Source organism: Corythoichthys intestinalis, chromosome 22 (assembly GCF_030265065.1).
Source record: "Corythoichthys intestinalis isolate RoL2023-P3 chromosome 22, ASM3026506v1, whole genome shotgun sequence".
Lineage (NCBI taxonomy): Eukaryota > Metazoa > Chordata > Actinopteri > Syngnathiformes > Syngnathidae > Corythoichthys > Corythoichthys intestinalis.
This window is the reverse complement of record NC_080416.1, coordinates 8,868,498-8,887,001: the sequence shown is the minus strand read 5'-3', so window position 1 is coordinate 8,887,001 and position 18,504 is coordinate 8,868,498. Positions and strand designations below refer to the sequence as shown.

At 37.8% G+C, this 18,504-nt stretch overlaps 1 protein-coding gene across 1 annotated transcript; it reads right to left on the bottom strand.

Moving 5' to 3' along the window:
• Positions 1 to 1,191: 1,191 nt before the first annotated feature.
• Positions 1,192 to 17,398, bottom strand: azin1b (antizyme inhibitor 1b). The gene is made up of 11 exons (XM_057827647.1): positions 17,194 to 17,398; positions 13,952 to 14,095; positions 13,657 to 13,871; positions 12,078 to 12,251; positions 11,831 to 12,003; positions 9,581 to 9,794; positions 9,434 to 9,508; positions 5,430 to 5,595; positions 5,189 to 5,298; positions 3,343 to 3,563; positions 1,192 to 1,974 (listed from the first exon to the last, which is right to left on the bottom strand). The coding sequence occupies exons 3-11, from the start codon at positions 13,759 to 13,761 to the stop codon at positions 1,911 to 1,913; spliced, it is 1,302 nt and encodes a 433-aa protein (XP_057683630.1). The 5' UTR covers positions 13,762 to 13,871; positions 13,952 to 14,095; positions 17,194 to 17,398; the 3' UTR covers positions 1,192 to 1,910.
• Positions 17,399 to 18,504: the final 1,106 nt, after the last annotated feature.

The window sequence follows — 18,504 nt, the reverse complement described above, 5'->3', positions numbered from 1 at the left end:
TTTAGCCCAAAATGTAGGCTAGTTGACGCAAAAAACTGAAATTTTAAAATCTTTTTACGTTTAAAAATTTGTTTTTCAAGTGCGAAAATGTTCGCATTGACCCAAGTCTTAGCGCTGTTCAAAAATAGGCTAAACTAGCAATGTTCTTTTTACATAAACTTTTAACTATTCAATTGAAAAAATGTATCGTAGTTTAGCATTTATACAAACAGACCAATTTTGCATATTAAGCATAATTTCCGTCATTATTTGACGAAAAATTTTAAGCGAGCAACAGTTGATGTTTTGCCTGTCCAAAAGCATAGTCTTGGCGCGGTTAAAAATAGGCTAAACTCGTACAGTTCTTTTCACACAAGCTCTACACATTCTTTTAATTAAAAAATGTAGTTTAGCTTTTATACAAACATCACTTTCTGTCATTATTTGACGAAAAAATTTAAGCTAGCAACAGTTGATGTTTTGCCAGTCCAAAAGCACATTCTTGGCGCGGTTAAAAATAGGCTAAACATTTTCCACAAACTTTAACATTCTTTCAATTAAAAAAATGTACCATAGTTTAGCATTAATACAAACATCCAAATTTTGCATATTAAACATAACTTCCGTCATTATTTGACAAAAAAAATTTAAGCTAGCAACGTTTTGCCAGTACGAAATCTAAGATAGCCATAATTGCAATACCATTTTGAAGCACAATTTAAATAAAGCTTTCATCAAATAATGTCAACATATACATAATTACATCATTAAACATATTTCCTTTTTAAACACGTTTTGAGCAAAACTGTTAATGTCCACATTTTCGAAAACACATGAGCAACATCGCTAAATAATATCATTAGTAAAAATAAACCTAATTATTTTTCCGCAACCCAGACATTTATAAAAGAAAATATTAAACCTACCACACTGAAGCAAACAAAATTCATCCAACAACTTTTCACTTTTGAAGGGAAATGCTATTTTTGCTAACATGCTAATCAGTAATTGTAGACATGCCTGCTTCTATTGTTTTAGTACGAAATAAAAACTATAGTGTAACCAACATTTTAGTTTTCTAATAACTCAAATAACATGCCTGTTTTTGTGAATTATTTTTTTTTTACTATTAACAAACATAAAAAATGAGTATTTAAATAGCTGCAAAGCTAATATTTATATATTTTAAAAAAATCACAGACTCCGAATGAATGATTTCAGTCAGAAATGTATTAAATTAATCACTTTCATTACTTCACAAACAATTTACAGTCAAAAAACAAACAAACAAAAAAACAGATTGTGGTCCATTAGTGCTTTTTTTAGCAACTCATTGGCTGCCATTGACAGTGCTAGACGTTCAATTCATTTCGACTGGTAGGGGCAAATGAACAACCCTCCCAGTCAAAACGGATTGGACGTCTATCGCCGTCAACGGAGGACTCTGCGGCCGTTCGGAGGTGACGAATGACAAGTCACAGCACATATGAAGCCGACAAACGCATCAATATCTTATTAATAGGAAAAAGTTGTGGCCCTCAACCACAAATTATTCCAATAAATACAAAAAAAAAAATCATTTCATTTCAGCTACGCTAGGTTTTGAGGTACGTCCATTCTTCAAAGTTGTCTACGCGTACACACAGAGACGATAGAGCATTAGCAATTTTTGTAAAAGGGTTATTAATCTGATCAGAATGAATGCAACCCCCTCCCCCGCTGCTCGGTTAGTGTGGTTGTGGTGGGCGGGCGGTTGGGGGGGGGGGGGGGGGGGGTTCCATCTCCGGAGTCGTCCATTTTGTTGCATAACATCACTTGGGCAGGATTGATTTGATATGACGGGGGGAAAAAAAAAAGAAAAAAAGAGGGCAGGGGATTATTTTGTAATCGAAGGCTGGCTGGAATGTTGCTTAGCGGCGATTTGAGGGCGACTAAACGAAGGAGAAGGTTTTGATGGCGCCGTCCAGCGTCACGCCCGCCTCCTGCATTTCGTACCTGCGGATGACAAACAAGTTATGGTGGTTTTACAATAAAAAAATGACAAAAATCCAATCAAACAGCACCTAATCTTCTCCTATAATGTTTCACAAGATGGGAAAAGACAGAAAGAGTATTATTATTATAGTAGAAGTATATCTACCTCCATATTCCTCCGCCCAGGGGATACAATTCTTGACTGGGCTAACTACATTGGCACGACGCCGGCAGACGTACCATATTCAATGGATGACGATCTTGGCGAAAAGTATTGCCTAAGCAGCCTGATTTAGAATTCCCCTCAAGAATGATAGGAAACAAAAAACGCTCATTGCCAACTGATTAATTTTATTGCTGACACTGCATTTCGGGGTCATCACCATGTTGTGCCCCCCCCGACCCAAAAGTCAAACTACGCTTATGACGTTCAATCCGTTTGAAGTGGGAGGGATGGCAGCGAATGAACGAATGTTCATTCGCTGCCACCCTCCCAGTTCAAATGGATTGGACGTCTACTAGTGATAAACTCATTCCAATTCACAGCAGAAGCTTGTTTTTCTGTTTATTAGTTTTTTGTAGAATATCCTACAATGATTTCCTGACCAATGTATCGCAAATCGTTGTATTGCTATATCGTCAGATCGTTATCGTGAGCTTTGTATCGCAAATCGTATCGTATCGTGAGGTACCAAGAGGTTCCCACTCCTCGTTACGACGGATGTGACCTGTCAATACCATTATGAAGTCTATGAGCCATTTAACTTTCTTATACTTGTATTAAAAAAATTAATCGGGATTTTATTAGGGAATTACTTTGATTTTTTTTTTTTTATGTTGCTGCACATGGAGATACATATATGCCTAAGTCGGGTGCCTGTTTTATATACTACATGCAATACTTACTAAGTGCAATATTCATGCCTCACTGTCAACTTCTGCAACTTAACTTCTATTTACACATTCTATGTGCAATACTTATTTACGTGCAATATAAATGTGCAAAATTCAATGCCTTCACTGTCAACTTCTGCAACTAACTTCTATTTACACATATTCTATGTGCAATACTTATTTACGTGCAATATTAATGTGCAATATTCAATGCCTTCACTGTCAACTGCTGCTATTTTAATTATTTGCACTGCCTGAATATAGGACTACCTCATACATATTTTATACTTATTTAGATTATATCCTATTCTTGCAAGCCACTTTCGAGATTTTTACCTGTGCAATATTTAATGCCTTCACAGTCAACTGCTGCTACTTCAATTATTTGCCCGTCTATCGCCGCCAATGACAAACAATGAGTTAAATTTAAGGGAATTCTGACTGAACAAGTAAATGACTTTAATCTTTGTTTTGTTCTGAAAGGAAGCAACCTACCAGTCCGATGCGGCGGCGGCGTAGTAGACGGGCGGCTGTGGCGAGGCGCACGTGCCGCCGGCGTTGTCGTCCAGGCCGCAGGCGCCCATGTTGGCAAAGATCAGCCAGTCGCCCACGCTCAGCTCGGGCAGGAGGCAGCGCTCCACCACCAGGTCCAGCTCGTCCAGCGTGGGACCCCGCAAGCTACTGGGGTACGCCGCCGTATCCGTGCACGGCGCGTGCTGCCAGGAAAGGTAAGATGCATTATTTTCATTGCGATATAGTCATGTTATAATATTGTGAGTCATTTTAGTTGAAAATTTACACTGGAACCATAAATTATGTGCTGGGAAAAGTTAAACTATCAATTATGCATTACAATGTAACTCATCATTTTGAAAGCAAAAGAAGATATTTGCATTTATCTCGTTTGGAATCACTGCAAAGATAATCGTTTGATTTCGTAGAGGAATAGAGAACTCATAAAATATTTCCTATTATTAGAAAAAAGGGAAAAAAAAACGAATGCAAAACATGTTTTTTGAAAGAAAAAAAATGCCGTCAAAAATAATTTCGTTAATTACTTTAAAAAATGAAAAGAGTATAGAAACAGGATTTTTATTTTAATAATTACATGTATTGCTTATTTTGAGCATTTTTTTAAAATGAAAAATACATATATAAAGAATTAGTTCATCAATGAAAAATTTAAAAAACCTTTAGCTTAATTTTTTTTAATGAATAAAATGACACAGAAAATTTTGTTGTTGTTTTTTAATTAAATCCGGATTTTACCCATTTTTATGAAAATTATGAAAAATTTTAATTAAAAAAATATTTAATAAAACAATATAAAAATAAACTATAAATAGCAATTTTCTAACTCATAAAAACAAAAAAAACTTTCTAAAAAAATAAGTTAAAAAACAAAAATTTTAAACCAAAATAAAAAAAAGTGAAAAGATTTTTTTTAATTAAGTACTGAAATTTTTATTAAAAATATAAATATAAGAGGATCTTTACTTATTTTAATACTTACATTTATTGTTTGTTTTGATCATTTTTTAAATGAATATATATAAAGAATTACTTTATAATTAAAAAAAATAAGAATAAAACAATGTTTCTTTTTAAATATGAATGATTCTATCCATTTTTATGCAAATAAGCAAATAAAAAAAAACGAGAAAAAACTGAATAAAACAGTATTTAAAAAATAACAATTCTCCTAACTCTAATGAAAACAAAACAAAAAAACAAACTTTCTAAAAATAATAAAATCATACAATTTAAATAAATTTTCCTTCTAATAAAAACTAAAAAAAAAAAAAACTTAAACCAAAATTTAAAAAATAGAGTAAAAAGATTGTTTTAAAGTACTGAGAAAATTAAAATATAAAAAGAGGATCTTTACTTATTTTAATAATTACATTTATTGTTCATTTTGAGCATTTTTTAAATGAATATATTTATAAAGAATTACTTTATAATTTTCTTTTTCTTTAAACAATTAGTTTAATTTTTTGAAATGAAGAAAATGAAAAAGAATATTTAGTTTCTTTTTAGATATAAATGGTTTTTATCCATTTTTATGCAAAACAATTTTTAATAATTTAAATTTTTTTAAAAACTATGAATAAAACAGTATTTAAAAAAAAGCAATTCTCCTTCTAACTCTAATGAAAACAAAACAAAAAAACAAACTTTCTAAAAATAATAAAATCATACAATTTAAATAAAACCAAATTAAATCTTGATAAGTCCGATAAGTCTGATAAGATCAGTCATGTACAAAACACGTCTCCATATCGTCCCATAAACCCCGACCCACTTTCATTTCATCCATCAGAGGGCGGGGCCTACGAACCTTATGCACCGTCGGCGCGGCCACGGCGTTCCCAAGGAGCTTGACACCAAACGGCCCGTAAACACCCTCGCTCATGTAGTACAGGAACTCCGCGTCCTCGCTTTTGTCACCTGATGACACATACACAGCAACTTACAAACGCGGAATAACAAAAACAACACAATGGGACACCGCCATGGAATTTGAGCCCCGGCCGCATGTTAACATTACATAACGCGACTTTGCCATGGATCAGACCAACCTGAAGCTAAGCCATCCCAGCGGCGGGTCGCCGCTTCTTTGCCGATCACGTTGACCGCCAGGCTGAAGGCCGAAGCCGCGTAGAAGGCGCCCGGCTGGGCCAGAACGTGAACGCCGGATAGCGACGGGAAGTAAGCGTCCAGCAGCGGCACGATGGCGGATTCCACCTGTGACGTGACAACAAGGCACATATTTTAGGTTTAAAGTCACTGGCTGGGAGTTGCGATTGAAAAGTGCAAGTTAACAGTCAGGCTGCAGCTATCAATTATTTTAGTAGACGATTAATCGATGAACTATTCAGTTCGAATAATCCAGTAATCGGATAAGGAACATGAAAAATGAAAATACCTGAGCTGAGCCTCAAACGGTATGAACAAAAATAAATAAATAAGGATTTATGTACAACAAAACAACAATTTGCTAACTTACATAGCAGATGTCCGCTAGCTGAAATTATTAAACGCTAACTTTTTTTTTTTACAATGCTCTTAACAAATGGTTTAAACACATTCCCACAAAAACGGCTAAATATACCTATAAGCTGAACTACAAATGCATTAAAAAAACATTAGGTCAAACAAAAACTCATGTTGGTCTAAACATGGAGCAGCTGGATTCAGCCATATGAAATGAGGCAGACTAGAATGCAGTGTATCTCCCCAAATCAATAAAACTAAATGCAAACTTTCAAAATAAACCATTACAACGCCACTTTAATTAAACAAATACTCGAAGCAGCAAGATTTAATTCGAATCTTTTTTTCCTAATCGAATACTCGAGTTAATCGATTAATCGTTGCAGCACTAGTTAACAGGTTAGTCTTAGACTAATATGACAAATAATTATGCGATTAGTCAATGAATCTGAGATAAGTGTTGCAACGATTAATCGATTAACTCAAATAATTAGATTAGAAAAAAAGCTTCGAATCGAATTTTGCTGCTTCGAGGATTCGTTAAATTAGAGTGGTGCTGTAATGGTTTGTTCCGAAAGTGTTTTTGTTTCGTTTTATTGATTTAGGTGGATCACTTCCCTCTAGTGGCAACAGTGAATATGATATAACTCATCTAACATGGCTGGATTTAGCTGCTTCCTGTTAAGACCAACTTCAGCATTTAAGTTTTTGTTTACGCTAATATGATTGTTTATGCATGCAAAATTTAGTTTAGAGGTGTATTTAGCAGTTTTTTGTGGGAATATGTGTTTGAACGATTTGTTAGGAGCATTGTTAAAAAAAAAAAAGTTAGCATTTTTTAGCATTTAAGCTAGCGGCCTTTTGCTATGTAAGTTAGCTAATTGTACTTTTTTTGTACTTAGATCTTTATGTACTAATTTTTTTATACCGTTTGAGGCTAACATCAGGTATTTTAATTTATTTTTAAATGCATTTATTGCTCTTGTGAAATGAAAGTGCAATTTCTGCATAGTTTGAAAAAACACTTGGGAATTTTACAGTATTTTGTATTCACACTTAATGCTATTTTGAAAGTGCAACCTTTGCAAGCCTTTCTTTTATATCTCCTAAAATTTATTATGCATTCAATGTTCCTAATCTGATTACTCAAACTAATTGATAGATTAATCGATTACTCAAATAATGATAGCTGTAGCCCTATCCAAAATTAATCTATTTTGCGATTATTCTATGAACTCTAGCGTCGTACCTGAATGAAATTGAATATGTGATTGATCAATGAAGTTGAAAAAAATAATCTGCCCGTTAAATCTGAGATTAATCTAATCTATGAACTCAAGGGTTAGGGGTCGTTTGCAGTAAACGGGTTATAGATTAATCTGTCAAATGAGTTGATTAGAATTGTATATAAACACGTAAAGATGTTTAATAAGTAGTAATTAAAAATAAATGTAAATAGTAGGGCTGCAGCTATCGATTATTTTAGTAGTCGATTAATTGATGAACTAGTTATTCGAATAATCGAGTAATCGGATAAGGGACATGAAACATTAAAATACCCGAGCTGAGCCTCAAACGTTATAAAAAAATAATAAAATAAGGATTTATGTACAACAAAAGAACAATTGGCTAACTTACACAGCAAAAGTCTGCTAGCTAAAATGCTGTAAAACGCTAACTTTTTTTTTTTTTACACAATGCTCTTAACAAATGGTTCGGACACATATTCCCACAGAAAATGGCTGAATGGCCTGTAAACTAAATTAAAAATAATGCATTAGAAAACATTTAGCTCGAACAAAAACTTCGCTTATGTTGGTCTTAACATTGACCAGCTGGATTCAGCCACGTGAAGTGAGGCAGACTAAGGGGCAGTGTAGCCACCCAAATCAATAAAACTCAATGCAAACACTTTCAAAATAAACCATAACAACCCCACTTTAATTAAACGAATACTCGAGGCAGCAAAATTTAATTCGAATCTTTTTTTCTAATCGAATACTCAAGTTAATCGATTAATCGTTGCAGCACTAGTAAATAGTAAAAAAAATATGGGTAAAGACATAATAAATACATACATCTTTTGAAGCCCAAATCATTAATTCACAGCAAATAAATTTTTTGGGGAAAAAAATTAATTTGCATCATATTCATATGATACATGTTTTTAAGGGGAAAATATCACATGGTTCAAAATTCATGTATCAAATATGTTAACAATGGCCAAATCCTCTGAAAAGATTAATTAAAAAATGCATACTGTGTCATTTGATCATTGCTAGACCAGCCAATCCAAATGGATTGGACATTTACCGCTGTCCATGGCGTTCAATGAGTTAATTTTTTTAAGAAAATAATAATCATGGCATTTTAACAGCAGTAAGCTTGTTTACTATTTTTCTAGATCTCAATGTTGTAAGTGCTAATATGCCAAAGATAATTTCTAATAGATTGCTAGTTTGTCTATCAATGATAGCCAATGAGTTATGGTATTTCATCAAGATTAGTACCGTAATTCTCGCAATATAAGGCGCACCCGACTATAAGCCGCCACCCACTAAATTTGGCACGAAAACGACATTTGCTCATATATAAGCCGCACTGGACTATAAGCCGCAGCTGTCCTCACTGTACTATGGGATATTTACACCAAAAGATATGAACCGGTAACACTTTATTTGACAGCGACATCATACGACTGTCATATGACCAAATGAACCACTATAAAGCTTTGAACCAGTTGGCTGTACAGCTTCACTGCTTAAAGAAGCTTCATTTGGCCATCATTGCTCCATTTGGGGAGACAGTCAACCTCTGCTGCCTCTTGCTGTCAACACTGTTGTCGTCCAACATGCCTCCTAGCGTGCATTGCAGTGCTACAGACGTAAATAACAATCAAAATTCATGTTCTGTGCTAATTAGTTACCTCAGTTACTGTTCCAGTTGTTTTATAAATTGCTAGTTATGGTATTTGGTAACACTTTATTTCCAGCGGCGCCATAAGACTGTCATTAGACAATCACAATTATGACATGAGACTGTCATGAGCATTAATAAATGCTTATAACAGATGTCCTTTAGTGTTATCCGGCAAATGATCTCACTTGTTACTTGTTATGTCTCAGTTACTGACATAATTTGCCGGATGCAATTACTGGCATCTGTCAAAAGCATTCAATAATGCCCATGATAGTGTCACGTCATAATTATGACGGGTTTGTGACGCCACTGTCAAATAAAGTGTTACCTATTAACCCAAATAAATCAACAAATAAACCGCACGATTCAAAATGAAGGAAAAAAGTAGCGGCTTATAGCCCGAAAATTACGGTACATTAAAGATCTCAGTTTTTTAATCTAAACCTGTTGAACCTTTGAAAATGACCAAATGGACTACAAATTCTTCGCTTCAGTTCCAAATGAGCCTAATATGAATGCCACTCCTTCGCTCTCTCCACGAATGTAAACAAACAGAGCTAGCGTGACCTATCTCTGAACAAGTAAACATGTCTTATCTTTGTCCTAGTTGACACTAATCAGCAGGTCGAAGTCCCCGCTTAATCAACGAGTCATTTAAGGCGTCATCAACCTGTTTGAGTTGGAAGTCCGAGCCGCTGAATCCTCCGCCGATATCCAGGATGTTCATGTGGAAGCCCAGGTCCGCCTAAAAATAGCGAGAGACTCAACGTCAAGAGTTTTTTTCGGGGGATGAGGTCACCAGCGCGGGTCCGCTTACCCCCATGTCGAAGACACAACGGGCGTCGGCCAGCGCGTGCCCGTAAGCCCGTTGCGGCTCCGGGCAGGTCGCCGGTACGTGGAAGGACACGCCGACGACCTCCATGTCCAGAGCCTTGGCCGCTTCCAAAAGGCGGCGGCAGCTCTTCAGGGACGCGCCCAAGGCCAGGCTGGTCTCGGCCGCGTGGGCTTCAGTGTTGAGCAGAAGCAACAGCCTGACAAAAAAATGCCACGGTTAGCCAAAAATATCATACAAACGGTACAGTTAGCTAACATTCCTAGTCCAATTTTTCGTAATATAACAGTAAATAACGGATCACGTGATCGGAAATCAGGCCCCGATTGCGTTGGTTTTAGAGCAAAGGTCAGAAACCTCAGATACTCAAAGAGCCATTTCAACCATTTCCCGCCAAAATAAAATACCAGGAAAAATACCACAAAGTCCCTTTGCCATCTAACATTTTAATGAGTTGCAACAAAAAATGTTTTTTTAGTTTGCTTGTAGTCTGCACCATCATCTTCACATTTAGAATTAGGTTTGAAAACTGCATTCCAATTTAAATTCAAATCAAATACTCGTTAACCCATTAGTTGCCACTGACAGTGATAGATGTCCAATCGACTTGAAATGGATTTGATGTCTACTAGTGATAAACCCATTTCAATTCATGGCAGAAGCGTGAAAAGACCTTTCACCACCCCTACCAACATAGCCTAACTTTAAAATAAAGTTATAACTAGCTTATTTCTGAACCGATTATTTTATCAATGTCAAAGCATCTGCGATTTACTCAGTGCCTGCCATTGATGGCGTTAGACGTCCAATCTATTTGATTTTAGCGGTGTTTTATGATGCAGAATGAACAGTAGGGGTGGTGAGATTGACCCTTGGGGAACGCCACAGCTCATAACCCATTCCCAGTTCAAATAGACTAGATGTCTACTAGTGATAAACTCACAATTCACAGCGGAAGGATGACTGGGTGTCTAATATTGTCACTGGCACTGAACTGTTTCACTGCCATAGTCAGGGAGACCCACAGCAAAAGAATAAAAGAGCCACATGAGGCTCTGGAGCCGCAGGTCGCCCCTGTTTTAGAGGATCGGGATTGGGTAAAAATGCCGTTGTCAAAAATATACAAATGATAGTTAGCTAATATTTAGAGTCCAACGTTTTGTAATATAACACTAAATAATAGGGCTGTCCCCGTGATCGGAAATTGGGCCCCGATTGCATTGTATTTAGAGGAATCAGGTAAAAAAGATTGGGTTTTTAAAAATGCCACGGCGAGCCAAAAATACACGAATGATACCGTTGGCTAATATTATTATCCAACTTTTTGTAATATAACAGTAAATAGATAACGTGATTGGAAATCGGGCCCGATTTCATTGTATTTAGAGGATCGGAATCAGGTTAAAAAAAAGATCAGGTTTTTAAAAACGTAACAGTTAGCCAAAAATATAATACAAATAATACAGTTAGCAAGTATTCATAGTCCAACTTTTCGTAATAGAACAGTAAATTAAATGGATGTCTCCAATCCGGTCACATGATCAGGAACTGGGCCCGGATTACGTTGTTTTTAGAGGACCTGAATCAGGTAAAAAAGATCGGGTTTTTAAAAATGCCGCAGTTAGCCAAAAATATCATACAAATAATACAGTTAGCTAATATTTATCGTCCAACATTTCGTAATAGAACAGCCAAAAATATCATACAAATTAATACAGTTAGCTAATATTCATAGTCCAACTTTTCGTCATAGAGCAGTAATTGATATGGATGTCTCTGATCCGGTTACATGTTCGGAAATCAGGCCCCGATTACGCTTTTTTTTTTTTTTTTTAAAGGATCGGAATCTGGTAAAATGCCACTGTTAGTAAAAAAATACCATACAAATAATAGTTAGCAAATATTCAGTCAGACTTTTAGTAATGTAACAGTACGTAATAGGGACATCTCCAATCCAGTCACATGATCAGAAACTTGGCCCTGATTACGTTGTTTTTTAGAAGATCGGAATCAGGTTAAAAAAAGATCAGGTTTTTAAAAATGCCATCGTTAGCCAAAAATTCACGAATGATAAAGTTGGCTAATATTCATCGTCCAACTTTTCGTAATACAACAGTAAATAATTGGCATGTCCCCGATCACGTTGTTTTGAGAGGATCGGAATCAGGTAAAAAGGACTGAACGGTCAATGGCATGAGTGAGTAATTGTTTGTTGCAGCCCTGCTTTGTACTTACTTAGCACGCGGGTGGAAGCGCGCGATCTTCGTTAGCTCAGCCTCATTGTCGCACACGAGGTGCTGCACGTCATGTTTGGCCGCGGCCTTGATGAGTGCGAGCTGCTTGCAGATACCCGAAAGGATGATATTGTCGGGCGCTACTCCGTGCTCCAGCGCCAGGTTGACTTCAGCCTGCAGATGACACCGCCACGATAGTTGTTAAAACCCTGGAGCTCGGCGCCAAATCTGTTTAAAAGCACTCTCACCTTGCTGGCGCAGACAAAACCTAAACCCAACGAGGCGAGGACCTCGACGACCGCCGGGCTGCGGTTGCAACGGAGCGGGAAGTACGGCTGCAGTCGCGGTACGGCGCTCTGCCAACGGGCGTGCTGGCGCATCAGAGCGCCCAGGTCGCCCACCACGAAGGCGCTCTTCTCTGCCTGTCAAAACAGACAAAAGTAGTTGAGTCTCAAATCGTAGATTAATCTCAGATTAATCTATGTTAGCCAATGAGTTAAAGGGAAAGACGCCAAGAAAAAACAACTTTTTTGACACTTGGCTGCCATTGAGATCGATACGTTTGGATGCCAGAACTCCTACTTGAAATGAATTGGACATCTACTAGTGATAAACTCACTTAAATCACTTTCAGAAATACTAAAACAGCCGCAATAGGACATTTATCATCGTCAAAAGCACTGCGAGTCACTCTACAACCAATTTGAGATTAATCTACAGCTGATAGGAATCCATGGTCAATCCAAGATTAATCCAAATTCCAACAGCAAACTGAGATTAATCTGTGAAGCCAAAACCAATCTGTAAATCATCTACAGCCGGTTTGAGATGAATCTACAACAGATCTGAGATTAATCTACAGTCGATCTGATACGAATCCATGGTCAATCCGAGATTAATCCAAATTCCAACAGCAAACTAAGATTAATCTGTGAAGCCAAAACCAATCTGAAGCTCATCTACAGCCGGTTTGAGATGAATCTACAACAGATCTGAGATTAATCTAAGATGATCTGATAGGAATCCACGGTCAATCTGATATTAATCCAAATTCCAACACCAAACTGAGGTTAATCTGTGAATCCAAAACCAATCTGAAAGTCATTTACAGCCGGTTTGAGATTAATCTACAACAGATGTGAGATTGATCTACAACAGATTTGAGGTTAACTTGTTGGCTGTCATTTACAGCAATAGACTAGGTCAATGGCACTGAAAGAGTCACTCTACAACCAACCAAAGATTAATCTACAGCTGATCTGATACCACTCGATAACCAATTTGAGATTAATCTACAACTGATCTGATATTAACTTGTTGGCTGCCATTTACAGCAATAGACTGGGTCCATGGCACTGAAAGAGTAACTCTACAACCAACCAGAGATTAATCTACAGCCAATCTGATACCAATCTTTGGTCGATTTGAGATTAATCTACAACTGACCTGAGATTAATTTGTTGGGTGCCATTTACGGCAATAGACTGGGTCAATGGCACTCAGGTTACTCTATAACCAACCGGAGATTAATCTACCGCAGATCTGATACCAATCTACGGCCGATTTGAGATTGATCAACAACCGCTCCGACGTTAATCTACAACTGATACGAGGTTAATCTTCAACCAAATCGAGATCAATCTAGAACAAAAACAAATCCGAGGTTGATCTACTCTTTGTCTGCCATTGACATCAATAGATGTCCAATCGATTTGAATTAGAAGGGCTGAATCGCTGCCAATGGCAGTGAATGAGTTAATATTCCTTGTGTTTTTTTTTTTTAAACGACTGTTTTGCAGTACCCCCCCAGAAATTCGAAGCACTCACCAGAGCCTGCTCGCAGATGCGCTCGTCGATGACATCATCAAGGCTAGCTCCACCCCCCAGAAGCTCCACAGTGTAACCGACAGGTCGGTCGGCGAGTCCTTTCATCTTAACCGTATTCCAGCGATCCAAAAATCATAAAGAACAGGTGAGCGAGAGTCGGCGTTGAGCGGGTCACGACTGAGCCAAAGGGGGGGTCCTGCCGGTTATGCAACAAACTGAATGAGGGCGAAAACAACAAACGTTGTTAGATGAACGCCAGGGAGGGAGAAACAACACATCAGCGTGGCGGACTCACATGGACAAGTCGGGAGACGGACCTGTCCCGCTATCAGCTAGGATCCCAAGGCGGCTCAGCGTTGAAGTCAAAGTGCTCCCGGTAAAGAGCCGCCCCTAGGTCCTCTGGATAGCGCTCATACACCTGTGCAGAGACAGGGGAGCCCTGCGCACACGTTCAACCAAAATATCAATTAGGACCCCAATAAAACATTATTTTCGTAGTCTACTAATTCACGTATGAATGAACTTACTCTTCAAATTTGAAAAAAAAAAATCTATGGAAAGTTCAGTTGAACCAAAAGTCATGCACTAAGAAAAGTTGCTTACAAATATATATGTATCAAGGGCTTAGGTTTGTATAGGGACAGTAGGGACATAACACTACCAACTTTTCAGGATGCTCAAATTGTCCCTACCAACTATTAGGCAACCTTATTTGCATTATAAAATGACTTCAGTTACTTAGGTAAATTAGATTGTCTCCCCAGATGTTGCAAGGATATAATTGACCCTAACAATATTAAGTGAATTATTTTTATTATGTCCAAACTTACTTACATTTACCCCTTTTTCACTGCTGAGTGTGCCAGTCCATTTCTTCCCCTCATGTGCACTTATGATTGCCTGATGACTTGGACCCCCACACACAAACACACACTCACAGCCCCAACCCCATCCCGCCTCCCCCAACCCCTTCAAAGAGGAGGGATATTAGAAGGATTTTTTTTTTTCCGACAAGCTGCAGCCACTGTATTGAATATAAAAAGACGTTGTGGAGGTGGGGAACACACCACAAATTTTACAACTGAAAGTCCGACCTGTATCAGCATTAGCAGAACATTAAACTGTGTGAATTTGGTAACCTGCAAAACTAGTGTAGGAAACTGCTTAGAGAGAAGTGTCCTGTATGTATTTTCTACTGTTAACGTTAATTAAACTGTGAGAAATGTAGTGAACCGAGGTTTATCCCTTTCTCCCCAATTTTCATGCTTATTTTATTGATGTGGTTTTATGTCAGGAATGCGGGCAGGCAGGTGGTGTGTGGACCCAAGTGCAGGGAAAGGGAAGAGAGGCAAAAAAGCGATGCAAAAGTAATTTAATTAAAGCCGACAGAAAAACAAAGTACAAACTGAAACTGAGGTGATCCCAAAAAACACAGTAGCAAATAAAACCAAGGATATTGGCAAAAGACAGGTCTCAAAAAAACTTACTAGGCAGAGGAACACAATGGCTGGGGCGTAGGAACGGACAAGGATCAACGTTGGCCTGAACTAAGAAATTGACAATGACGCAAAAAGGTGTGAAAAGAAACTGGGAGCTTATATACACACGCAGACAAGGGGTAACGAGAAAACAAGGAACGGGTGGGTGACACAGGAGGACACAGGTTGGAGGAAATCAATGAGCAATCACAGGGACACACTAGGAGGGAACCAACACAACACCTAACAGTTTTAAAGCAGCCCAAAGGAGCTTTCATTTTTTTGTTGAGTATATATTTATATGTTATATTAATTTCTCAACAATGTTGAGTGGTCTTAAGACAAATGTTTATTTTTTGCATTCCTGGATACTTAACAGATTATTAACGAGTTTGTATTTATTGTGTATTTTAATACAATTTGAGTTATGTTCATATTTGAAATATAAATTTGCTAATTAAATCCAGACATTCTGGAAATTTTCAAACTGTTTCTTTAGTAGTTTTTGAAAACAAAGGTTTGAATGGAACAGTGTATCACGTGAACCAATACATATGAAAGTTAGTGTAAGAATACAAATGTATTTTGCATGGAATATTTAGCCTATCAATTAATGAGGTTTATATTCGTGAGAAATGTAGCCATGACCTCCATTCACACCGATCTGTTTGGTCTCATTAATGTCCCGTCCCCAGCAAAAAGTGTACATGCTGTTATATCGTCCCTACCAATGTTGAGACCAAACCGACACCCTTGATATATATTATATATACACAGTGATCCCTCGCTATATCACGCTTCAAACTTTTTGCCCTCAGTCCATCGCTGATTTTTTTTTTCCCCAATTAAAAAATAAATACAGTGGTACCGATACATACAAAATGAATTCATTCTTATGTTAGCAGGATTTTCCCATTAGAATACTTTATAATTCCATTATTCATTCCACAGCCTGAAAACCTACACTAAATCCCTAATAAATGGTGCCCGGGTACTATTATAAATGTCAATTACACAGAGCAAAAGCAAATAAATTATTAATAAAAACCGGAATAATAAAATAGTAATTCCTGTAATAATGTAACAAATCGGGTTCTAATGTCGCGGACGTGTTTTGCGTGCTTTACCTGAACGCATCGCGTCGCTGAAGTTGACTGAGAGAGGGAGAAAACTCATGTGGTACATATCTATCTCTTTCCAATGTTGTTAAATCTGAATACATTGAACAGTGAACACCCCTTTTTTTTAAATGTAATTAAGCTCCGCCTCTCATTAACCCATTAAAACCAAGGATGACTGTATTGTATTATTTTGATTGGTTCATCATGAGGACTACAAAATTTACAGCATTTACTGTTTTTTTTTTTTAATTTCCTGTTTTTAATAGTTAGATTTTTTTTCTTTTAAAAAATACTTTTTTTTTAAATAAAAGCGTTCCTGTGTTCATTTTTTGTAAACCAACCTTTTGTTTTTTAACAAATATACTTTCACTACTCTAACAAGACAAATCACTATTTTTTATAGCGTTGTGATTTTTTTTATAGCGTTATGAAAAAAATCGCCTTTTAAAACTACTAAAATGGCCACTTCGCCAAAATACCAACTGCGCATGCGTATTACACAACTTGACAAATGAGATTAGCGATTTAATAGCGACGGTATAACAGAATTCGCACGTTAATAAACATGAAAAATCTCCCGATATGTCGTTAAGAGTCAAAATAATCAAATAATTGGTCGAAAGATTTGAACAATCGAGCTAAATCGGGGTCTAATTCATGTTGTGGCGCCGCCGAACACGCCGCCATAGACGCTGACGTTAACGACTCGCGTTAAAAATAACCCAGCAAAGCCTAAAGCAGCGATCCGACATACTTAATGTCAATGCCGCAGTAATTAAACCGAGTTGGCTTGTAATTTTAAGCACGCGGATCACATATCGAGAGTCAAATGAAAACGTATCGACTCCGGCTGTCATGTTTGGGGCAATGGAGACGGAAAGAGCAGCCCGCCATGTTAACTCCACTGAGACCCATACAGACTTGACTCGAGTACTTACGTGAGATAACGGCCAGAATGTTTTAGAAAATCGTCTTCTCTTTTTCGGCGGAATTTTTAAAGAGTAGTGGGCCCCACGTTGAAAGAAAGAACGGCGTCTTGTGTGGCCATATGGCTCGGCAAACGGTCGAGGTTAGCGGAGTCCCTGTCGTCGTCTTGTCTCTTCGACAGTGGGAGGACAACTACGGCGGCGACGGCGGCAGAAAGTAGCAAAAGTTCAGCGATGCCTCGTGGGCGGGACCTCAGCGGCAAGACTGACCAATGAGCGCTCGGCTTTGCGGGTGGGCCGAACCAAATTTGTATTTCCGAAAAGGGAGGGGCGTTCTCTCGAGTGGTTACGTAATGCCGAATTTCCAAGTGGATGGACACTCGTCGCTGTCATTCAGGGCCGAGGGTCGCTTCGTCGGCGTGTTCGTCAAGGCTCGTCATAAACAATTATTTAAAGACCAAATGTGAAGTAATTTCATAACATGCCAAATAGGGTCACAATTAAAGTAATTAAACATTGTCCAACAAATAAAGCATGAAAAAATAATTTATATGTTGTATATTTGACAAATAATCGCGTTTCCGAAATTCGAGCCCGAAAGGGGACGAACCCAGAAGTGATACGTCACACCGAGAACAGAGATGGCAGCGCTCCATACGGCTGCCATACAAAGCCCTTCAAATAATGATTCAAACAGCGATATCAGCGATAGATCGAGCGCAAGGGAGGAGATCCAAGTTTTTGAAGAGTTGGAGGAAGACGAGGAGGTTGGAATGGCGTACCGCACGCAGGCTATTTTTAGACCGTGACGTCGCATCATAAATCGGAAGCCGAAGTGGGACATTATAGACCCGCCCTCGCATAGACACAACGTAATTTGTGCTACTATTCTCCGGTAATCTTTCAAAAACGAACATGCCGATCACGCATTGCTCTTTTGGAACTTGTAGAAACGACTCTAGACATTACGACACATGAAGGATGTTTTCTTTATGCGTTTCCGGAAACCAAAAACTCGGGAGGGAAAAATGTGAAGACCGAATTAATTTGCGCGGACTTTAACACCAGCTCGGTGAATCCATTCACATTTCATATGCAGTAAACATTACGTTGGGTTTTCATGGTCTTTCAGAGGAAGAAGAAGTAAGCCAGTTTTATATTTTTAACTTTTTTTTTTAGCGTAACGTTGTGCCGTACTGCTTCTGTCTGACAATGAATGACCGGAAAAGAATTACAATGGTATCTGACTGCCACTGTTACAGTTTCTGTTATATTTCTCTCTCTCTCTCTCTCTCTCTCGCTCTCTCTCTCTCTCTCTCTCTC

Coding starts and splice junctions, on each gene's coding strand:
- azin1b (XM_057827647.1), bottom strand. CDS start 13,761: ATGAAAGGACTCGCCGACCGACCTGTCGGTTACACTGTGGAGCTTCTG. Junction 12,252..13,656: donor GCATCTGCGAGCAGGCTCTG/GTGAGTGCTTCG, acceptor CTGTTTTGACAG/GCAGAGAAGAGCGCCTTCGT. Junction 1,975..3,342: donor GCCGCCGCCGCATCGGACTG/GTAGGTTGCTTC, acceptor TGTCATCCGCAG/GTACGAAATGCAGGAGGCGG.